We start from the raw sequence: 25075 nt of genomic DNA on the forward strand, positions 1-25075 counted from the left end.
AGGTTGCTCTGTCTGGTTTGGGTTTTTTTTAATGTAAAAGTCATTTTGATTTTTCCTGTGCTTCGACTTAAGTGAATCATGTTCTAGATGGTCTTAAATGACCATCATATTTTAAATATAATTTTAGAGTATTTTAATGTTGCATGTAAAATCAAGAAACCTGATTGATAATTAAGTTGTTTTTTGACCATTTGGTAGACCTCTGCAGTGAAACATTATTAAATATTAATTGATACTTTGTAAATAATTTAAACATCTGACTGCTCTTTCACTGTTCAGTTTCCTACCATGCCTTCTTTGTTCTTATCAATATTCCAGGTGAAATGGCCTATTTGTGGGAAGGTTTTTTTCTTCATTTTGGAAAATATCTAGAAATAATATTAATTTGTAACTTTTAGCCCTAAGAGAGAGAGATGGTAAATTTGGTTTGTATCACTGTTTGCATCATTTTGATTTGCCTTAAAAAAAACATTCACTATTTTTAGATTAATATAATGTTTATACAATCTTAATAATACAATAATACTAATACAAATGCATTTGCACTTTTGAGTTGGATGTTTTGAATTCAGCACAGTTTAGAAACCGTGTAAAGGTATTGTGAGAAGCTTTGTTTACAATTTAAAATATCATACACTGTCAAAGTATAATTTCACTTCAATTTATTCATTATTAGTATTACTGTTTGTGTTGCAGTTTGCTGGTATTCAGGATTTTCTGTTAAATGTGTTGTGGTTGTCAGAAATTAACTGTGTAATGAGCAATTATCTAGCTGTTACTGAAGAAAAAATAAAGAAATTCCTTGCTTCACTGTTGTCTCTGATGTGTTTATAAAGCATTCTGCTGGAATATTTGCAAGATCCCTATTAAGAATAAAAATAACAAATGAGAATTAAGATCGGTAACAATGGTAATTTCAAGAATCCTGGTTTTCAAGTGCAGTAGCAAATTCTGAAAGCCATCTTCATTTTTGCTTTGTATTCAGGCCGAAGAACTGATTTTTCTCCATGGTATATGGCGAGAATAAAAATACACACATTGTTTAACTGAAGGAAATGTGTGGATTTCCTCCAAGATAAAGTGAGTTGTCAGTGGGAGATCAATATCCTGAAAGTATCCTCTAAAATCGAAGCCTGCTCTATTTTAATAAACTGTAACGTGATCTATTATTCAGTGGACTGGGTTATGAAAAATACAGGGACTGCACAACCAGTTTAGGAAAATATAAAAGTTGTCACTGTGTTCTTTTTAGTGTCTCGCTAAACATGTATTTAAGTGAACAAGGAAAGGTTTATTCCATGCTGAAAACAGAAGATAGTAAACAACGTTTTGGCTGTGGAGCCTTCTTTGGGTGGTTGAAAGAGAGGAAAGTCGGCAGCTAATAAACCATGGGGGAACAAGAGCCAGGAGTGAAGAGGATATGGGAGCATTAGAGAAGCAGAGTGGGCACTCTCAGTTGGTGTGAAGTTGAGAGAGGTGAGTAGAGGTGTGAAGTTGAAACCTGCAAATGAATAGAGAGGGTTAGAAGGAAGCGAGACTGTCGTTGAGAGAGGGGTGGTGGTGTGATCCTCGTTTAAGGATAGTTTTGGTTTTGGATGTCTTTCTGCAATAGGAGTGGGGAAGCCTTTCTTTGAGAACACAGAAGGGGAGAGATCAGTGTGATCTTGGCCGTTATGTATTTAAGTGGAAATGTCTACAGTTGTTAGCCATTACTCCTTATTTAAGGTCGGTAAGAAATCTGAAAAGTCGTAAAGCTGTGTAATCGAGTTGGTATGAAATTTTTGCATTTCTGCTGAGCTATGAAATTAACCTAATCAAATAGTTGTAGTCAAAGCAATGGCACCGTTTCAAATGTAGATCTGTATATTTCATGTATACTGTAAGTGCATGATCACATTTGACTTAATATACTGAAAACATTGTCCCTTTTTGAGTGCAGAGTTGTTGTTAGTTATCTTTTCTACTTCTGTGCCTTATTGGATAGATTTGAGAAATTATCCTACCAAGGAAAGAGAAGGCTTTGTAGATTTTAAATCAGGAGTAGCATTTATTAGATGATGCAAAGGAACAAGTAATAGGTTTATTCCATGCTGAAAAAAAGAAGAAAGAGAACACAACGTTTCGGCCATGGAGCCTTCTTCAGGTGTGAGAGAGACAGGGCAGTAGGCAAAGGTAAAGTAGCGGGAGAACAAAGGTTGAGAGGGAGGAGGAGTGAGAGGCGGGAGCAGGGGACAGAAAGAGAGGCCAATCAAGAGGTGTGAAGTCAGAATGGGTGCAGAGAGGTGTGAAATGAAACTTCCAATGAATGGAGAAAATTTAAAAGAACAGTAGTCTGTCGTTAAGGGAAGGGAGAATGTGTGATCCTAGCTGCAGAATAATTTTAGTTTCGGTGGTCTTTCTGATGTATGAGTTCGGAAAACCGTCTTTGAGAACACAGACGGAGAGATTAGAGTGGTCGTGGCCGTCAGAGGTGAAATGAGAAACAATGGGCTTGGAGAGATCTTTAATCTTCACAGCCCTGACGTGTTCTCTGAAGCGGTCTCCGAGTCTCCTTCCTGTTTCCCCAATGTAGATGGCTGGGCATTTACTGCAAGAGATACAGTAAATAAGGTTGCTGGAGGTACAAGATGCTGTCTGGGTGATCCGGAATTGTCCTGAGGGGCCTTGAATGAGTGTGGTGGTGGCTGTGTACTTGCAGGTGATACAGCGAGCTCTTTTGCAAGGGAAAGTGCCTGGTGTGGATGGTTGCTGAGGGCGGTCAAAGGAGCTGTGGACAAGGAGGTTACGCAGATTAGGTGGTCGGCGATATGAGATGATAGGGCGATCAGAAAAGAGGGCCCCAATGGAGGGATCATCCTGTAGGATGGAAAAGTTCTGGTTAATGGTCCTGGGGATAGGAAGTGTGTTAGGGTGGTAAGGAAGCACCAAAGGAATGCGGTTGTTACGGCGGGAGTTCCTGATCGGGTTGATGGTCCGGGGGGTGTTTTTGGCTCGGGCAAGGGCCCTGTCAATCACACTGCTGGGGTATCCTCTGTTGATAAAAAATGAGTACATTTCGAGGGCTTGGTTTTCGAAGTCGATGTCGTCGCTGCATAATCGTCGTAACCTAAGGAACTGTGAAAAAGGAAGAGAGTTTTTAGTGTGGTTGGGGTGAAATGAGCTGTACAGGAGGTAGCTGTGTGAATCCGTGGGTTTGTAATAAACTGAAGTGGACAGTCGGGGGTAGTTGATAGACAAGTGGATGTCTAGAAACGGAAGAGTGGTGGAAGAAATGTTAACCGTATATTTGAGGGACGGGTGGAAGTTGGTGAAATGGTGCAGGAAGAATTCAAGCTGATCGTTGGAGCATGTGGCGGCACCGACGCAGTCATCGATATATCGTTTGTAGAGGTCAGGGACATAGCCAGTGTAGGAAGCGAAGAAGCGTTCTTCTACCCAGCCGACAAAAATGTTGGCATAGCTGGGTCCCATTCTGGTGTATCTACAGATACAGTGTATCTGGTGTATCTCTTTATTAGATGATGTAAAGACACATTGTTGTTAATGTGTTATGTGCACATATTCCTGAGTTTCATCATTATGGGCCAACACAAAGCTTAGGATACACATTGTGTTATTACCTACTACTTTGATCTTCAGTCTTTGAATACTTTTGGAAACATAATGCATATGTTTATAAAGATTAGGAAACTACATGAGTTTAAGATGTGGAGTTTATACCTAAGAAAAAAATACCAGTTGTCATCTTCTTGTCAAAGTTTCTTGTTTGCAAGAAAGGCCAGAATTGCACAAAAATGACTCAGTAGCTGTTGCACACTCTGTAGAGAATAAAAGGCTTTCTGTCTATTGGTGTGTTGATTTAGTCTTAAACAGTTTTTAAAACAAATGCTGAACACGTTCTTGGACCTGATTTGTTTGCATAATACGAGTGAAAGGAAGCCAGTTGACACTGTGACAGACATTTCCTTGAAAAAAAATAGTTTGAGACGGGTGCTGCACTGCTGTTGTCCTTGTTCAGCTGATAACACTGGGAAAGGCCCCTTCACTGGGTTGTGGGCTGAGGCAGTGAGTGCTGAACTGTGTGTGTGGTCTCTGCTGGTCATAAAAATGAAATAAGTGGCATAGACAAACGTTCACCTACTTTTAGACCAAAGCCTGCTTTTAGAACACTTCAGACTTAAGAGTTCAGTCCACAAAAATGTTTTGCCCATCATATGTTTTGTTTCTTTATGATTAAATTTCCTGTGCTGACTGTTGACGACAATTTATTTGAGGGAAGGTGTGGTTGAAGACTAAGCGTGTTTATCTGGATTATAATCTAAATCATTATTCAGATTAAAGTGAGAATAAAACTCATTTACCCTCTTAACTGAATATCGCAGCTATTTCTACATAGCAATGCTTTGATCTTTGTGGACTATCATTAATCATTAAGGAGGTGTATCAGTTACAGTGCTCCTGCTCACTGTAATCAGTTACAGTGTTTCTAACTCTGCAGTTATCTGAATTTTTACAAAATGCACTGAAGTCCCATATAGAGAATTTACCCACAGCTTTATGGCTTTCTTCATGACTAGGAATGGTTGTGTTTGTTCTGTGGAAGACATTACTGCACAGTTGGTGTTGGCTGTAATGTATTTTTAAAACATTGTTGATCGATTATTATTTAGATCAATTATTAGCCAAACGTCCCCAAACAAATTTCTTTTTTGGATGGCCAGGTCGCTCTTCATTAAAAGGTCTCTGTAAGATGATGGCATGAACCAAAGACATGTTCCTGGGGTTTGCAAACACAATAGCGAGACTTGAGCTAATTATACTGTTCCGCTCTTCAATGAGATGTATTGGCTAGGCCTTGGGTTCAGAACAGTTTTCACAGTGCTGTGAAACTAAAGCCAATTATCCTGTAGACAAGGTACAGTACTTGGTCTGTGCTGAATAAAATCTAAAGGATCATCAGTTTTCAGAACCCCTTGATCTGATCAGCTTTCATGTCTTTTTTGTTTTTTATAATGATTGGGCAATTTAATGTCTTACCTACAGAGTTCATCTAACCACAGCAAATGTAAAATGTGTGAGAAGAACTCAGCCATCCTACTTGCCCTTCAATTTTGCAGGAAAATATCTGGGGCCTTTTAATCTTTTCCATCTTTTATTAATTGATATCAGATTTTAATGGCAAAATAGTGCATGTATTTATAATTGTTTTCTACACCTTCTCCTGTTCTTACTGCTGTAGAGAGTGGAAGTAGGTTTTTAATTAGTTGAGCAAGAATACAAATTCAGATTAGGAATTTATTTTCTGAGATGGATGTTATCATTTTCTAGTTAGATTATATTGCAATTTGTATTTTTTTGTAGTTAAAATACACTGTGAGCTTTATTGAAGTCTTCAAATTGAAAATTATACTCATTTATTTAATGAAGCATTCAGTAGCTCCCCTGTTTCATATAAATGACAGGTTTAATTAATTCTGAGTAAATTCAAGAGGGACGGATTGAGAAAAAAGACAATGTTTCGTTTTCTAACAGGTTTTGTGCTGGGCCACACATTTCAAATCATTCTTATTAATTGGCAATTTAAACATCTTGAAAATATTGAAGTAGAACTCTGGAGTTTGCTTCAAAGGGTAGGGTACTAGACCGTTAGTTCATACTGGTGTTACTGCCTTTGTTGCCAACTCAGTTCATTATTTTCAAAAGGGTAATTTTGGTGCCCTACAAAAGCCATAAGGATGTTATTTTTTTTCCCCACCCCTATATGTTTGTGATAAAGCAGTCTTCCCCTTCCCCACCCCCATCCCCCACAGTTTAGGCTGGGGAAAAAGTAAGAAAAATATAATTCAACTATGTGTGCAATTGCAGAAATGAGTGAGGGAATTGTATCTACAATGCTTCATGAATTAATTTGGCACAGCTGTAAGAGTCAAATTAAGAGTCAAAATGGAATAAAAGGGAAGTCCAACAGAAAAGATGCTAGTTCCAGCAAAGATTTAAAAGCTGCCTTGTCTTTCCGTGGGTGGGTGCATTATTTCCGATTGAGTACTTTGCTGTGAAAGAGTGTGTTGACCTGTCTATTAAAGTAATTTAAGTTATTTTTAATGCTTTGTAGGAAGTTTAATCATTAAAGACATTAGGTCTGAATGTGATGTCTTGTGTATAGCCATTTCATTCATCATCAAGTGAAGGCACGTACTGCTGTCACTTCTGTGTGTAAATTCCAGCTTCCATCTACAGCTGGATTAATTTAAACCTTAAAATCATCCGCCAAGCACAGATGACAAAACAAAATCAAAGCACCAGGTTAGAAATTGCCCATTGCCTGTTTGACTGAAGTTTTGATTTTATCTAGACTGTACATTCAAGAATATTTTATTAAACGAGCCAAATCCAATTTAAAGAAAAATAATTAAAAAAATGGTTACCACTTCTGCCCCCAATAAATAGCCTGATGATAAAATATATCCTTTCGTTTTGACATCATTTTTATGTCTCCTGTTCACAATATTAGTCAATGTCGAAATAAAGCAAGTTTGAATTAAGAATGGAATGAAAAAGAACTATATTGTTAAATAGGTTCAGGTGGGTAGCTGCGTCAGCATGCATAGTCTGCAAAAGAACAAGTAATAGGTTCACACCTGAGGAAGGCTTCACAGCCGAAACGTTGTTTTCTCTCTTCTCTTTTCACCATATTGTTAAATATGTTAACATGAAGGCTTCACAGTACTGCAGATACAGTCCAGTTGCTTAAGTTCCTCAGTGACTTAAAGGATTACTGTGTGCCATTAATATGAAACCCTACTTTCAGCTGCTGTGTTTTATTCAAAGTTGTGCTGTAGCTTTATAGCAGTTGAACTTCACCTAAATAAAAGCACTTAGTAATATGACCAGCTGCCATATCACCCTGCAACTCCCAACTGGCAAGCCACCATAGTGATGGGGACACTATACTGTTAAAGAAAGGCACCATCCTTCAGATGAGACATAAAACTGAGGTCCTGACTCTCTGTGGTCATTAAAAATCCCAGGGTGTTTCTCAAAAAGAGTAGGGGTGTAACCCCGGCGTCCTGGCCAAATTCCCCATTGGCCTTTACCAATCATGGCCTCCTAATAATCCCCATCTATGAATTGGCTTCATTACTGTGCTCTCCTCCCCACTGGTAGCTGATGTGTGGTGAGTGTACTGGTGCACTATGGCTGTCGTCGCATCATCCAGGTGGATGCTGCACATTGTGGTGGTGGAGGAGTCCCCGTTACCTGTAAAGTACTTTAAGTGGCATGTCCAGAAAAGTGCTATATAAGTGTAAGCAATTATTATTAATCCTATTACTAATAGGAATAAAACTGTGTCCTGTAGTCTTATGATAAATGTACTTTATAAAAATTACTTCTGTTTTTCTAATACTTATCTGCATGCAGCTCAAATATTACTGTAAACTGAATGTATAAAAAAAGGCAACACAAACTTGGAGACAAGCATCCAGAATTACTATTTGGTCTTGTATTGCAGAATTTAGAAACGCGTGAGAAAGTGTTTTCATTTTCAATTAGATTGGAGTACAAATTTGTTGTTGTAAAGTGTACTACTACTAAATTTGCTACAAAGTGAACAAAGTTTAAGAAGTAGCATACAATTAGTGTCTACAAGTCTAAAAAATGACCAGATACAATACATGCTATAAATCTAAATTGTGAAGTTGTGTGTACATGTAAGAAAAATGTAAAGCATATACAGTATCCTGGCACAGAAATAGAAAGTGCTCAGTGGGAAAAAGATACAAGTGTGGTGGTAGATTTGTCACTGTCAGTATCAAGGCAATTCTCTGAAGCAAGAAAAAAAGCAAAAAGTGCCTAGATAGTGGAAAAAAGTAGAACACAAATCAAGAAAGGTTATAGTGTTACTGAGACTGTATCTGGAATATTGTGTACATGGTGTCTACATTACAGGAAGGCTATAGAAGCTGCAGAGAAAGATCAAAGAAAAACACCAAGACATATTCCAGAACTTGATGAGCTCAGAGAATGTTGAAGAAGGAAGGTTTTCAAAATTATAAAGGGATTTAATAAGATGGACCCAGTAGATATTTCAACATTTAAAACTTGGCAACTAGTATGTGAGAAAGCAAAACTGAACCTTTTCTTCCATCCAGAATTATCCTAGAATAAATAAAACATAGAATAAATCACAATGCTTTGGAGATGCAGGGACTCAGGAAGCTGTCCAAACTAAACTGTGAACAAATCAGTGTATTTGAAAACTTCAGCCTTAGATGGGCTGACTGACCTGTACTTGCAAAACAGTATTTTCTTGTATATCTTTGAATTACTTAGAATACCAGCATGTGGGCTGGTTAGAAGGTATGCATGGGTTATAAGTTATTATTTCCAGTTGAGGTATTACATGCCTTATAATACTCTACTGTAGCAGAATTCACTGATGAATTCACTTTTGTTGTGCTACCTTGGGAAAAATTGCTCTTGAGGATAAACCATATCTTTGTTTTGTATCTTTGCTTCAGACATGTAGCAGTTTTACACTAGGTCCGTATTCTGGTTCTCCCTTACTGATCTCTAAATAAAGGAATTTAGTATATAGCAGATGGGATGTTCTGTAGGAATGTGTTTTCTGTTCAGATGTCTTTTGAATATGCTAATGCAGCTCCAACTGTTACTTAATCTAATGAACTCTTACTGTAAACAGTTTGCAAGAAAAAAATGAAATCTAGCAAGGCCTTAAAATGGAAAATACCTACTGTATTACAATTTTTGTAGAACAAGTGTACCAATAATTTTAGAGTACAATTCCAAAGTGTTGTCCTAGCACAGCTTTGTGTAAGTTCTGAAATGTAATGAAATCAGGTTAAAAAGCAGCGAAGGTGGCAGCAACGGACACTATTGACAGATATTTTGCTTGCTGAAGTTGAAGAGTGTGGATTATGATTTTCTGTGCCTCAAAGCCCTGAATTGTCTAAGATGTGTCAATGTGCTGACTGTTTTTGTTATGTATACAGCAGGTCCCACCTGCTTTGTGTGCAGTGTTTTGTTTTAATGATACTGCAAGTACCATGCCTTGTCACCTGTCAAAAAAACATTGATCTGCGTTTCGCTAAGGCCTGAAACCTGTATTTTAAATCTTAGAATCTGCTTTTCCCCAACCTGTCATAATGTGGAACAGTGGACTGTAAAGCTGGACAACAGTGTTCTCATGCAATTCATTTCTCTTTTCTTGTGAAAATGTTTATTATTTTTGTCTTTCTGAACAGTCTCCATTGTAAAAAACAAAAGATATATTCCATACATTGTAAAATCAAAAGTGAAGTATTAGCATTGTCCCTTTCTGTCTTTTTCAGGTTAACTGAGCCATCGGGTTATCTAACAGATGGACCGATCAATTATAAATACAAAACAAAGTGTACCTGGCTGATTGAGGGGTAGTAAGTATTGTCTTAAATTTAGAAATTATCCCTGTAGGAAAGCAAAAATTGTAAATATTGCTTCTAGCAATTTGTTGAATGGAAAAATCTGTTGGTGTTACCTTTTGGATATATTTTGCACAAACCAGAATTGTGAGTTAGTAACAAAGTGCTCTTGTAGATTAAATAATTACAACTATTTTTCAATTCATTGAAGCTGTGATTCAGTACGGATCAATGTGCTTAATATGCACTGGGCATACAGCACATAAGTGCTTGTAAGTTCTAGTGTAATGTACTGTAACATTAAATGCTTATGGTGAGGATAAAATGAACAGTATGTTTTTGTTCTGTGTACTATAAGAGGATTTAAGTAAGCCATATGACTTTCACTAATTTTTCTTTATTTTGCCATTTTCAGTCCAAATGCTGTTCTAAGGTTACGGTTTAACCATTTTGCTACAGAATGTAGCTGGGACCACATGTATGTATATGATGGGGATTCTATATATGCGCCTTTGATAGCAGTGTTTAGGTAAGTATGACTGTTTTAATTATATTACTGTGAATTGTTCTATCTACAAAGTAAGATACTTAATGTACATACTCCAGCTTAACTCTTTTTGATATTATTTTTCTCCAGGTCTTTCTGCTGCTCTCAGTGCAAACAAAGTACTTTAGTATGTGCTTGACTGTGGCAGCTGTTTGGTTCTCTCATCCACAGCTAGTGATGATGTGTAATAGTCATCTTAGTGTTACAATGAGTACTATGGAGTCATTAGAGACGGGTGTTATTAATTGATTCTGTACTATTTCAGTCCCTCAACTTGATAGAAATTTACATCTGTAATTTCTACAAGTGGCTATCTTGGTTAACTTCATGTTTCACCACTCAGTGTTGTCAAGATAATCGAGATAAAACATCTGTTACATATTATTTTCTGCTGAACTTCTGCATATTTGTTTTAAATTTCATTTATTCTAAATAATGCAGCCAAGAAACAGTTGAATGATTCTTTTGACTCATTAGGTAATTGTGTGCTGTTGTGATGAGATGGTACCATAAGGGAAGTTAGTTTTTCTCAAAAATAAGGATATACACACCTTTGTAGCAGTTTGTAGCTCAATGTTATTTCACTGCATTTCAAAAAAAATATTTTGTCCAGCATTGATTCATGTCTTATGTTTTGCATACAGTGCATCTTAAATTTGATTTTATAATTTTGTATATCATCAGTGCACATACAGTATTTACTTTGCATTGCAAAGGTATTCAGATCCTTCCCGTGGCGTCCCATTCTGTGAAATTACAAAACGATGCATGAGCATGTTTTAAACGTCATTCAAAAACTGAATTAAATGAAAGGCTTCTAAGAGAAAGCTAGGCTACATTGAACATCAGCCAAACCTAAATAGAGAAAATCTAAATTTCTGGACTTCATAAGTATTCAGACCGGTGAACTTGGTATTTGGTGATAGTAATGCTGGCAGGAATTACTGCTGCAGATGTTTTTAAGTGTCTACCAACTTTACATACTGGCTTGGTAACTTGTTTGCACATTCTTAGTAGATTTTCTCAAGCTCACTAAAGTTGCTTTAGGAATACTATAGACAGCAGTTTTCTATTCTTTCCATGGATTCTCAATAGGATTCAAATCAGGACTGGGCCTCTGAAAGAATAAGTCACACCATTGTAGCTGTGGCCTGGTCTTTGGATCACTGTCTTGATGAAAGGCAAATTTTTGTCCCAGTTTTAAATCTTTAGCAGATGGAAACAGGCTACTCTTAGCCTTTATTTTGCTACATCCATTTGTTCCTTCACGTTCTAACAAGCTTTCAGTCTCTTGCTGTTGTGAAGCATGATGCTGCCACCACCATGCTTGACAGTAAGGATGGTGTTGATTTGATGGAAGTGCTGTATTGGTTTTGCACATGGAAATCATCTAATGTTTTGCATTACACATAAAATAATTTTGTCTGTCCAGAAAAAAAAGATTGCAGTGTCTCTTAAATGCTTTGTTGCAAACTCTGTGCAGTTTTTAAGATGGATTTGTCACTGCCATACAGTCTAGTTTTGTGACCTGTTCTACATATTGTTAGATCCTGGACTTTTTCTCCCATTTCAGCTATTGAACTCTATAGGTCTTTCAAAGTTGTAGTTGGCCCTCTCTGGTTTCATCCTTGCCCACCGCTCAGCTTGTAGGCACAGTCTGATCTATGTAGTGTTTAAGTGGTAAAATGGACCTTCCATTTCCATTTCTTGATGATTGACTGGACTGTGTTGCCAGGGATATTCAGAGACCTCAATAGCTTCTGTACCCTTCTCTTAGTATGTAAGTTTGAAATTCACTGCATGACTAAAGAACCACACAGAGACAGGACATTTTCTCCTGAAAACATGAGAACCACTTTTATTGTATACAGAGGCCTCTCAGTTAATTTGCTGATTCATTAAAGTAACTTTGTGTGTCTATACTAACTTAGAATTGCCATTACAAAGTGTTGAATACTTAGGCAATTGTAACTTCTCCATTTTTCTTTCGTTATTTGCTAGGTACTATGTTTTTGTTTTTTGCTTTGAATGTGTGGAGTAGGTAGTACAGTATATCAACACAACAAAGTGTAAACAAAAGCTACAAGGGTCTGAATACTTTGTCAAGGCACTGTACATATATCATAAACATAATCAGCAATTTTAATGAAAACTGTAAGTATTGCAAGTGGTTGAAATTGCCATGTATATAAAGCCTTGACTTCAAACCAGTCATGCATTTATGATTTGCCACAGATAGAAAGACCACAGTGTTTGACCTTGCATTTGATTTGTTATGGGTCCAAATTGGAAATGTGGGAAGAAATATTATGCAATTATTACCATGGAGCAAATTGTTGCAAAACTGTTAACACTTAAAGAAAGTTCAGTCTTGTTCCATATGTAGCTGCCAGATTTTTTAGTGCTCAGCTCAGATCTTGTATCACATCAGTACTTGGATGCCTATGATGGATATCATCCATTAGTTTTCTATAATGGAATACTAATAATCCATTATGAGTATTATATTGATCCAGTAACTTGTGAAGTGGTTCATAGATTAATAATCCTTGTTTTTAGAACTTCTGGCTCCAGAGTTGTTCTTAGGATCACAACATACAATTTAAAGTAAATTATTCTCAGTAATATGTAAAATCTCAAATTTGCGTCAAACAATAGACAAAATTTCCAGGTATGTGCAGTGTCATGTTCTGCTATACAGAATAATTTTGTGGTGTGAAGCAGTCCTAATACATTGTGAACAAGCAGGCTTGTGAATACAGCTCTATTAATCTAAAATATTGCTCTAGATTTCACGACAGTGTTGCCGACAAATTGTTAACTTGCGGTAAATGTCTGCTGCACAACCTGTACTTATTTGCTCGAATCTTACATTAGTCTTGACTGTGACCAGTGAGAAGGACAGGCTGCTTTATGTTGAAATTTGTGCAAACTCTTTCTCTAGCCTGTGGTGAGACCAATTGTGACAGCATAACAACTATACAGTACTTTCACAAAGTTCATAGTTTTGTGCTTAATTCGGAATTTGTAAAATTATTAGATACTATCTTAATTTATTTTGTTAACAAGATTTAATCACTGGTCTGAGAAATTAGGACTGTAGTAACCCATTTAAACATCTTAACTGTCCATCATGGCTGTTTAATAGCCTCCAATTTATTTTCCATCTGCTCATCATCTGGTGGATTGAGGCTCCAGCAAATTTACTAAATTCAGAAGTGTTGTTTTAATTCTTGATTCTGTTCCTTGCAGATTAACAGAATCTGTCAGAATCATACCCTTTCATATTCATCAATATAAATTAAGGCACATTTGTGGTAGTTTAAGAGTTTATGCTAAAAAAGCTTTTACAATAGGCTCTCCATTCCCAAGCCAGGCATAAATTATACCTGCCAGTTTTCAGAATTGCCAATGCAATATAGGCCAATACAATTTTTACAATTAAAATGTAAAGCGTGTTGAGAAAATACATTTTGAAATGAAGTGAATGACTAATAAGCTCAACATGGGATAGAACCATTATTTCTGCTCCTTCCCTAATTTGTGGAGACAGCATTGCACTTAGACATTAGGAATGCTGAATCTTTTTTTGTGTAGTATAAAGTTTTTTTGATAACACTGATTTGGTAGTAGAGTTATCATGCTCATGCACTTATCACCTTGTCCTTCTGAGTACAGTGCTTGAAAGCGCTTTAGCATGATTAACACTGTATAAAACGTATGATACCAGAACAAGTGGACATTTTAGAGTTTTGTTGAAAATGAGGAAGAAAATTTAATTCTGGCATCCAAATATTGGGGCATAGTAGAAAGAGGGCTCAGCTACAAAAAGGGTCAATTTGAAGAAGTCAATAAAAGTACAGTATATTGGCCACATCAATAAAGGTTTTGAAGAGTAATAGGGCTGTAAACATGCTAGAGGTATTTCTCAAGCTTGAGTTAAGTTTTATTTCTCAAGCTTGAGTTAAGTTTGACTTAAAACATATTACATGTATTCTGGAGTGTTCCTTATAGCATACTGCATTTCATTCAGCTCTCATACAGAAAGACCAAAAGACTAGCAGCTCAGCTCTGTCTCTTGATGGGGAAAAAAAAAAAAATTAAATACATATTTCCAAGTCCTGAAAAATTAAGAGACAATTTTAGTTTTTCCTGAGCTCTAATTAGTACTGGGGTAATGAGCAGAAAATGCAGTAATTCTAAAGGCCTATTATGCTGTTTTTGATCTATTTGCATAAATCCCCTTGGTGTGCAGAGATTCATTAAACTACTAATTCACTAATCTTTCTGTTATAATTAATTGCCTCACCATAAAGGAATGGATTCAGAGCCATGGTTACTCTCATTCTGTTGTTAAATCTAATCTGTTTTAATTTAGTTTGTCTTTTAAAAATCGCCACTAGCCTACCATGTTTAGAAATCTCCATACCAGCTGTTTTGCCATCCGACAGTTTCGGAATAAGAGAGCAATTTCTATTAATTTTTAAAAATGCTTGTGCTTGTGCACATTCAAATTCTCAGTGACTTTTGCCTCCATTGTTTTATAGTGACCAAAACCGACTTTAGAAGCAAGGCTTGAACTGGACATTAATTTAAGGAGTGTGTATTTGGGGGTATTACTCCCATTGCCAACAACTTTTAAAGTTAAACACGGCTCTGTGCAGTGTTAGTAGTTCACAGCCTTCACTGTGCTACCACACAGTGACTGGTTTATCATAGATTAATAAATGAAAAATTTCCTATTTCCAAAAGAGAGGTTTAATGTCCTTGATAGACCTATATAATGAGCACTCCTTAATCCTGCTGTATCTAGTTTCTGTTCGAAATTGTGCATTGGTGCTCCCAGGAGGAAATAACAAAAGTGGGCCAAAATATTTAACACTTATAATACCCTTGCAGTGGGAGCTCTGTGGTTAATAACTTTTTTTTGTGTTCTAATTGTGTTTGTATTTATTCTTCCCCAGTGGTCTTATAGTCCCAGAGGTGCGAGGGAATGAAACGGTGCCTGAAGTCGTTACCACATCTGGCTATGCTTTGCTGCACTTTTTCAGTGATGCTGCCTACAATTTAACTGGATTTAATATATTTTACTCGTAAGTATCCCATTCACAGTTAGATAATGTTTTGGTAAGAAAAGAAGAGTATTGATTTCACTGCTTTGGCAGTTTCTGATTATGAACCTTTTGGGTAAACATAATTCTGAACTACAAATGTAAAAGGTAAATTTCACACTGAAAAGAAGGGAAAAAAACAACATGTTCCTTTGGGACAGAACACATTGACAGCACCCCACTTGAATATTAACTGTTTAACTTAACTGCTCAGATTTGGTCTAGAGCCACTTGTTTGGGTCTTTTGGCAAAGTATCAAGATGTTTGTGCCGTTTTCATATGCACATTAATGCAATTTAATGTTATTCAACAATATTTGTTGAAGAGTGTCTGACCCACATGTGTTGCACATCAGTTTCAATGTCTATACTTCAAAGAGGATGCACCACACTATTGTTAAGACATTTAACTTTTCTTAAGGCATTAAATTAGTAAAACTTGTCCTGTCATGCCAAGACATTTCATTTTGTAAAATTTCAAATTGTGTAACATTAGAGACTTGATTTTCTATTCCAGCAAATGACCAGTAATTACTCTTGTTCTCCAGCTGGCATTTCATTGGCCAAAATGTGTTACTTATTATTACAAAAATGCAGGATAGTGAAAGGACTCTTTTGTTTTGGATATGTGGATGTATGTGTGATGTGTGTATGTCCGTTAAAATTGCATAATGATAATTTTAACAATTTAAATAAGTACAATTATTTAAACTAGTTAGTCATTGTAGGTACCTGTAGAAAGTAATATGAGCAGTAATGCCTCACTGTATGTTGGGTCTTCATCACCGGTTCGCAATATACTGTACATTGCTGCTATACTTACAAACAAGTCGGTTCCTATAGCCTGGAGCTTTGGAAATAGAGTCAGAAAACATCATTTGGAACAGACAGCTTAAACTAATTTTATACCTTTATGTCTAGTCGTAAAAACAAATAGACATCTTCAGTTTAACACTCATACACTGTGCATTACCATACCATAGTCATAAATGTGTGATATTCAGTAAATAGGTAGAAGTGTAAAGTTATTTATAGTGTAATAAATACTATGAAAGTTGTTTATAGCAATGCCTGTAATACTGCATTAAGTGTCTTGCTTTTGTTTTGTGCACTGTAATTGTATTAAATAATATTTTTTATATTTATTTTTATATTTTTATAAAATATTTCTTATATGATTGTGAAGACTACATTTCCGAGTCCCAGAACCTAATGCCCCACCTTACATTAATCCCTGTCTGTTGATTTGCTATACAGTGCACTTTAAAAAAATGTTTACTGGAGTATGATTTTTTACTTGCTCCAGTAAATTTCTGTTGCTTCATTGTCTCATTTTATTTTGTAAATCGGAATAGTCAAGCTGAAGTCATTGCTGCGTAAAAACTTACCCAATGTTGTTTTGGCCAGGTGGAGAGTTTTTTAATGGCTAAAAGCAGTAAAGGACTCATGCACTGTTATAGTTGTTATAGTGGTTTGTTGTAAAGTGTTGCTTGATCTTGGACCGGATCTGCCGGTTGATTGCCTGTGTAAACAAGTATACTGCACTGGCGGCTGAGAACTTGTTGCTTACTGTTCCGTTTAGTTATAGTAAAGAGTGCTAAAGTTTATTTACGTGTGCTTAAAAGCTACCACATGCACCTTAGGGTGTAGCAGTGGCTCTGTGGCTAAGGATCTGCGCCTATGGCTGGAAGGTTGGCGGTTCAAATCCCGGCAGAGGAATCCTACTCTGTTGGGCTCCTGAGCAAGGCCCTTAAACCCTGTTGCTCTAGGGGTGCTGTACAATAGCTGGCCCTGTGCTCTGACCCCAGACTTCTCTCCCTGTCTGTGTGAATCATGGAGAGCAAGCTGGGGTATGCGAAAAGATTAATTCTTTATGCAAAAAAAATGTGTACAGTATATGGCTAATAAAGTGATTTTATCATAGGAGTGAACCCATCTAATCCACACAAATAGACATGCTTGTGTGCATAACAATCTCAATGATTTTTACAATATATCTGCACCATATATCAAAATAGCAGCAGCTATAAAGAATCTTATATTGTAGTCTCAGGAAGTTAAGTTAATTTCCTAGGAAGCTACTGGAGGCCTTTAAGATGCTTACTATTGAAATGTATCAATGCCATTGCAGAATTGTCACTGTGACCTTCAAGTCATACCTATTACATGGTTAGGGATATTTTTTGAGCAGGTAGGAGTCTCAATTTTCTTCCACTGCATAGGCTTTCACAATTGACAGATGTTTGGAAAAAAAACAAACATCTGCCATCTGGTGAAGTATGTAATTCTAATAGAGCAGAATTAAGATGTTCTTTCACTCTCTTGATGGACTATAAAGTCTCTGACCACTTATATACTATATACATATATACAGGTATTTTCATAATGGAGTTTTTAAAAAATGTTGGGGTGTTCTTAATGGCCTTTTTAAAGATTGACAAAACAGAAATGAATTTAAGACAGATTGATGGCATGTGCATATTGCTCTGTCATTGGAGTTAAAGATGCTTACCTTTAATGGTTTATTGACAGTTACATGCAGTATAAAGGGCTATTTTCAATACTTGATTGACATTTTGAAGTTAACGAGCTGGTTGACTTCACAATATAGAATTTACTGTACAGGGTGTTAAATATTTTGTTATATTGTGGTTCAGAACAACCTAAAGACAGTTTTATTCCCAGATGTGAAGACAGAAACTGTGTGTCTGAGTTGTTGATATATTGGGCTCCTCTTGGCATTTGGACATGGAGCAGGAATTGTTGGATGAGGCAGGTTTTTTGTTGATTTATGTGTGCTGCTATGAAATATGATTTCAGAGAAATATCAAAGGCGTGAATTGACAGTTTCAGTATGGATTGCAGCTTGAAATAAAATCAGTTAATGAATTTAACTTCAAAGAATGTACTGTAGCTAGTGCTGCATTTGTGTTCCCTCCATTGAAAGAAAACTAGGGGTTTCTTACTTTTATTAGTAAAATCTGCACTTGCTCAAGCCTTTATCTGGGTACTTAGTTGGTGGCAGTGCTGTGTAGAGGCTCATTGATCCCTATAGAGAAACCTCAGAGCAATGACCTGTGAAGCTACAAGATTGAAATTCATTGGGGGTTCATTGACTTGTTCCACTGACATCCCCAATGGAGATAAATTGCTCTTTTATCTTGTTAGTGTGTGAACAAGCAGCTGAGATATGAGAAAATTGTATTTATTTTGGAGGTGCAGTACAAGAAGTATTCTTTCAGGTATTTCAAGTTTTCCAGGGTATTGGTATGAAAAGGGCAGGATGATAAAGTGGTATTACAACCTTGTTTGGTTTTAATGTCTTCTAAACTGTTTGGAAGGGCTTGGAGATCTGTGGCCCTCTTAAGATGAGAAGTTTTATTGTCTCCATTTTTTTTTAAAGTGCAGTTTTGTGGTGATAGACATAAGAGATTAAATAACCAATAAAATTAAACAGCTTCGTGTGTGTGCTTTAAATATACACCTCACAAACATCTGAGAAAACTGTCCGTTGTGAAATTCAGATTTTCAGGATTCCACGATCAGTGTCAGTACACATCACACCAAGCATATTAAAATATGGTAGTATTTTACAGTCTCATTTTGTGCCACCTTTGGTGTTCTTCACCAGAATAAAGTTGACAAGTAGTAATGTGAGATATTTCTGTTTCTGAGATCTGCAAGATATACTGACTATAAGATCCAACATTAAAGAGGTATCATAAATTCTGATTCATGGACACTAGAAACGTAGTTTTCAGAGTAGCTTCTTATAGGAACTTCTCAAATTCATAATTAATTCAAATAATTAATAAAATCCAACAACCTTTATTTTAGATTTAATCTGAGTTTTTTTTCTCATTTTGTCTGTTTCTTGAGGGAGGGAGCTCTAATATAAATTAGATGGGTTTTTTTGTAGTCAATTAAATACAGATGAAATCAGAGCAACACTGTGAAGTATGGGAGGGTAATTCAGTATTTACAACGCTTCTTAAATTACCCACCGAGAGACTTGAGTGACTTTTTCTGCTGTGGTTCTGATGTGATTTTTCTTTTTCAAGTGATGAAATGAAGGTTAATATTTTCAACAGCATCCTACCTGGAGGTGGGTATGGAGTGAATGTGGAGTCAATGGAGTGCTGCTTTATCTTGACTCTTTATCGACAGACACTGTAGTTCCCTGCATAGCAGTACATTGCTTTGTTGGAAGTATACATGGGCACATTTTATTGCCAGGCATTTAAATTCCCCTGTTTTTGCCTACTGCTTGCAGCCTTGGCACTTCTTTTCTTTAACAATAAAATGTTAAGTTGACAGAATTTTAAAAATGTGCATTTTGATTCAGCATTGCTTATTAAGCAGAATACTTTGCAATATGTGTCAGTTGTTGTGATATGTTGGTTTTTGTCACTGGTAGCGCAACTTGTGTGTCAAATGTGTGACTGATGCTGATCATAACAGGAACTCAGTAGATACTTGGCCTGATGCAGTGTCTTTGTTTGTGTATTTAATGTCAAAACCTGCACAATAACTTCACAGACTCCTTGAACTTAGAAAATTGAAGTTCAAACATGATTAAACTATGAAAGAATGTAGAAATTAACTTTAGGTTTCTCTATAAGTGTGGTTGTTTAATATAGAAGTGCATTGCTGCTATTAAGCAAAAAAAAATCTTGTATCTCTTAATAACAAGAGAACTATCTTGTGATGACAAGATAGTAAATTATCTCATAATTACGAGATAGCAATGATAATTTGAGCGTATGAACAACCTGTTAACATTGTGCGCTGACAGCAGCTACTGTATAAGCTCGAGAAATCAGCAGGAACTGTGGGTTTAGTGACAGTGTCCATGGCTGCAGAATGTTTGTAGACTTACTTTCCACTGGTGTTTAGTCATAATGAAATGTTATAATTTGTACCTAATGTGAAATCAATCATCACCATCAGGACAGTCGCACATCCTTAAACAAGAATGAGTGTATCATGCAGTCAGTTTCACTGTGTAAACTGAAAGTCCAGTAATAATAATGTAGATATTATGACAGTTGTGGCGTCGCATAATGATCACATACAGTACGTAAGAATGTGCTATCTCCTAATTACGAGGTAATATTCTAGTTTTTACAAAATAACTGAGGATCTTGTTTTGTTGATGGCAGCAAATCACTTCTGTAGTTTAAAACTTACTGAATGTTTGTTTCCTCTTTTTAAAGTGACATTGGTAGAAATTTTCAATATCACATCTTTATAAGTTTAAATAAATAATTTATAATTACTTTACAATTAATCGGTTATATAAAGTTTGTTGAAAGAGTAGTGGATTGATGTAACAGCAAATAAAGTGCAGTTCCTATACACTTTATCTTTCACTGAAGCTCTTAACAAACCAGGTGTGTAGCTGTATAATTTACAAAGATTTAAAATCATGGTGTAATCGGGAAACAAAAAAGATAGTCAGTATTAGCTTGCATGTAATTGTTAGACCTAACAAAATCAAAGTGATGGAAGTAGTTAGCAGAGAAATACTGGAAACACAGCTGGCTCTGTTAAAGCTGCATTAGCAAAGTTGTTTTATTGTATAGTAGTACATGAGAGAGAAATGATTGTGGCAACTTTATTTTGTTTTCAACTGCAATATTTAGATTGCTGAGAAGTTTTGCTTTGTGGCAGTCCCAGAAAAAAAGACAAAAGAATTACATTTTTTCATTGCTGTTTTGCAAAGGTTTAAGACTCAACCTTTCCTTGTTACAATTTCCTGTATTTTTTATTTTTAGAGACACATTTCAATTTCTGTTGATGTGAATGGAGTAAATCATTTGATAAAACAGTCAAAAAGCACAGTAGAGAGCATCTAATCAATTGTTACTGTGTGAATGAATAATGACTTCTCTTTGAAGTCTTGCGGCACTGACTACCTCAATTTATGCTGAATGTATTTGCATTTTAAATGACTTTCTCTTCCATCTTCCAAGAACTTTCAAACTCTGGAGGTAACTGTATACAATATGCAAAAGGTTTCGTCTGGCACATAAAGTAAAGCTCTCAAGTTCAGATCACTGACTGTTTCAGGTATGGTACAAATGCCGGTTTCTACATTGAAACTATGGTGAGCGTTAATAATAGAATTGCAATAGTCATTGAACCATCAAAAACCTCTTTTTGTGGCATTGGTTTATGTGTGTGTGTAATGTTAAGCCTGTAGAGCCTGTAGAATGAGCTCCTGTAGAATGGAAAGAGACATTGTTCTCAGATAATGCACATAGACTAAGCCCGTCAGTTGCCAGTCATTTGCTTAGTCTGTACTTTGTATGGGTTAAAGTCAGGCATGGATATCATGCACACAGCTGAAGAGAGAGGAGGTTGCTGCTGCATTATGTGTTCTATTTTTTTTTTGTTTGCAGAATTAATTCATGCCCCAACAATTGCTCAGGCCATGGAAAGTGTACGACTGGGAACTCCATTGCCAGCAGGGTGTACTGTGAATGTGACAAATACTGGAAAGGCGAGGCCTGTGACATCCCCTATTGTAGGAACAACTGTGGCAGCCCGGACCATGGCTACTGCGACTTGACTGGGGAGAAGCTGTGCGTGTGCAATGATAGCTGGCAAGGTACTGTTCTAATGAGTCTGAAACAAATGTCTTACTCTTTGTGCAGTGCCTATTCACATTACCTATCACCAGCTAACTGACCGCATACAAAGTGATTCTGCTTTGATGGTCAAGGTGTGGCCAGAAGTTAATTCTCTAATGCTAGTGGAAATGTATTATTATCATAGTATTATAACATTTTTACTATAATACTTTTATAAACAAGTCGTTCAATATTGAATCAAAACCAATGGTTGCTTAGGTATATGGCTTGTGAAGTGGTGATAATGCAAGTAATGCTCAAAGTGCAAAGATGTCACATATTGAAACATACCATAAGAATTTACCTTATAATTATAACTGTATAATAATTAATTATATACTGTATCTAATAATATAATTTATTATATTTATTGTTTTTTTTTCTAGACATATGTAATTTCTCTGCAACTACGGTAGAATGTTTACACATGATTGTTCTTCTAGTGTATGGAGGATCTGTCTCGTTTTTATTTCATGGTACATTCTGGGCTGTGAAAAAAGCAGGGGAAATTAAAAAAGAAGCCGCCTTCTCGTATGAAGAGGTGCTATAATTGTACTAATGCGGTCAAATGGCAACCGTGGTTGTGGATGTGCTAAAACATCATTGCAGAAACATTTAACAAGAGATCAAAAGCATTCTCGTAAATCTATAGGCAGCAGTGTTCTGTATTCATAAATTGAATCTCAGGTCTCCTGCCTATGATAAGTACTGAATAGTAAGCCTTAACTAGGTGTAGGTGTGTCTAAATAACTATTAAAATGAGTTATAAGATAGGAGTGCTAGTATCCACAAATACTGCTATGGGCATCATAGTTCAAAACGTGCCTCTCCCTGTCCATGCAGGGATCTTTTGTGGCTCAGGAAAATACTCTGAGTGGGCTGATGTTTTTTTTTTGTCTGGCAGTATACAGTACAGGTAGCTGTATGAAGACAATTTGGAACATGTGATTATCATACAGTGTCGTAATATCTTTTGAACTGCTATTTGCTATGTAGTTTGATTTTTGTTTCCCACTGGATTTCCCCTTTAATTTCCAATCAATAATGAAATAGTGAATTCATATCTTCCTAATGAAAAGCAATTATTTGGCAGTTATTTCATGTATTAATTATCAGGTAATAAATCATAAAAGTCCCAGCTGCACAAACCTCTGTGATTGAATTTTCATATATTTGGGGTTAATGGCTAACGTTTCACAGCTCAGTATCACAGTTGCTTCAAGATGTCAAACACCACAATATCCAGTGACTCTCAGAATTTTACTTAAACTAAATGTGTGCGAACCAGAAGTATTAATGAGAGATTAAAAATGTATTTGTCTTCCCATCAAACATTAAATGTACATCCTATTATTTAAATAATTAACTAGCCAGCAGCCATATCAGTCTGCAACTCACAACTGGCAACCCACTGAAGCTAAAGTGGGTGTGAGCCTGGTCAGTACCTGGATGGGAGACCTCCTGGGATAAACTAAGGTTACTGCTGGAAGAGGTGTTAGTGGGGCCAGCAGGGGTTGCTCACCCTGCGGTCCATGTGGGTCCTAATACCCCAGTATAGTGATGGGGACACTATACTGTAAACAGGTGCCATCCTTCAGATGAGATGTAAAAGCGAGGTCCTGACCCTCTGTGGACATTAAAAATCCCAGGGCTTTTCTCAAAAAGAGTAGGGGTGAAACACCGGCGTCCTGGCCAAAATTCCTATTGGTCTTTACCAATCATGGCCTCCTAATAATCCCCATCTATGAATTGGCTTCATTACTCTGCTCTCCCCCCCACTGATAGCTGATGTGTGGTGAGCGTTCTGGTGCTCTATGGCTGCCATCGCATCATCCAGGTGGATGCTGCACATTGGTGGTGGTGGAGGGGAGTCCCCATTACCTGTAAAGCGCTTTGAGTGGAGTGTCCAGAAAAGCGCAATATTAGTGTAAGCAATTATTACTATAACTATGTTATTTGGGCTCTAGGAATTAGAATTCAATATCTGTAAATTTCTTTGACCATTCTGTAGTTTAATATATCATATCTGTTTTAGTTCAGTTTTTTTAAGATCATGTTCTGTACAATGCAAGTAGACTTGTAACTCATGAGATGATAAATTTTACGTTTCCTCAGAAGAAGACATCCGCCAAAATGAATGAAGAATATGCCAGGTCAATTTGTATTTAAGTAAATAAACAAATGATAACATCCAGTAAGATAAAAATAGTACATTTCCGTTACAAATAGTAACCAAGGTTAAGGACACTGCAGTATAGCCTATCTTTTTATGTTTTCTTCAACAGGAGAGCGTGTTGAGGGTGTTAGTTTACTTCCCTTATTGGGATCAGAGCAGCTGTGGCAATAGAATATCCTGCATGGCATGAGCAGAGGAAGCATTCATTGCCAAGGAAGAAAGGGAAACTGCCTGGTGTCTGTCAGGTCTTGGCAGGACACCCGAACAGGATGATTAGAAAATGCACACAACTGCACTATATTAAACATTATTGTACTTTAAAACATTGTGTATGTAATTCTGTGTCCTTCTACAGAGGATGCTGTCAATTTGAGTCATCAATACTTAAATGTTGCATCTACAGTACATACAGTATGTGCTATAATGACAAACTTGCATAATATGTCATGTGGTGTTGCTAAACTTAGATTTGTTTGAAGCAGGTTTTTCTGGCCTCTAGTGGTCATGGTGAGTGATGTTTATCTAGATATGAACGGGAACATCACAATTGCTTTAAGTTCTACGTTACAAGCACAGATCTATGTTTTTATTTTGTGACCCTTTTTTATAACTCATCTGGGTAAATTACAAATCCCAAGGAATTTTAACCTTGGCTGTATTAAAAGTTAATGACTGTTTTCTGTTTGAATTTCAGTAGACCGCACCTTAAGAAAGCACCTTGCATGAAACAAGATTAAGCATCAGATGGACATATGAGTAAGGGTGCTGTCAGACTGGAAGGCGTGCAGAATGTCAACAGAAAGTAGTCAAAAGTCCAGATGAAAATAATAATTCAGCAGTTAAGTCAATAAAAGGACTGGTGTCTCTAATGTTGACCCAGCACATTTAAATGTGTGTGTCCCAGCAGATAGGTTTTGACTGTCCAGTAAGTGAACTGTGATCTCACAGTCTCTTATAGACTCATGGAGAGGATGGAGTTCTGTACTGATAGTCGTCTGATATCAGTTTAGGGTTCATATTGCAGCAAGGCCTTGCACTGATTAGAATCCATGAAGCTCTGTCTCTGTCCTGCTGATTCTGTTGATTGCTTCGAAATTGGGGAGGAACTGGCCCATTATTCAAATTTCTCACTGATCTCACCCACTCTTAACTTCTGTGTTCTCTCACACGGTAGCCCAGCATCAGAGT

At 36.6% G+C, this 25075-nt stretch overlaps 1 protein-coding gene across 2 annotated transcripts in view; it reads left to right on the forward strand.

The window, feature by feature from the left end:
• The window catches only part of atrnl1b (attractin-like 1b), a 422410-nt gene that overhangs the window by 52726 nt on the left and 344609 nt on the right, over positions 1 to 25075 (forward strand). For both annotated transcript variants that reach the window (XM_006630935.3, XM_015347888.2), the window contains exons 2-5: positions 9351 to 9434; positions 9835 to 9948; positions 14931 to 15059; positions 21481 to 21689. In XM_006630935.3, coding sequence (XP_006630998.1) covers positions 9351 to 9434; positions 9835 to 9948; positions 14931 to 15059; positions 21481 to 21689 — 536 coding nt within the window. The remainder of the gene's footprint in view (positions 1 to 9350; positions 9435 to 9834; positions 9949 to 14930; positions 15060 to 21480; positions 21690 to 25075) is intronic.

The sequence above is a fragment of the Lepisosteus oculatus genome, chromosome 4 (assembly GCF_040954835.1).
Source record: "Lepisosteus oculatus isolate fLepOcu1 chromosome 4, fLepOcu1.hap2, whole genome shotgun sequence".
Classification (NCBI taxonomy): Eukaryota; Metazoa; Chordata; class Actinopteri; order Semionotiformes; family Lepisosteidae; genus Lepisosteus; species Lepisosteus oculatus.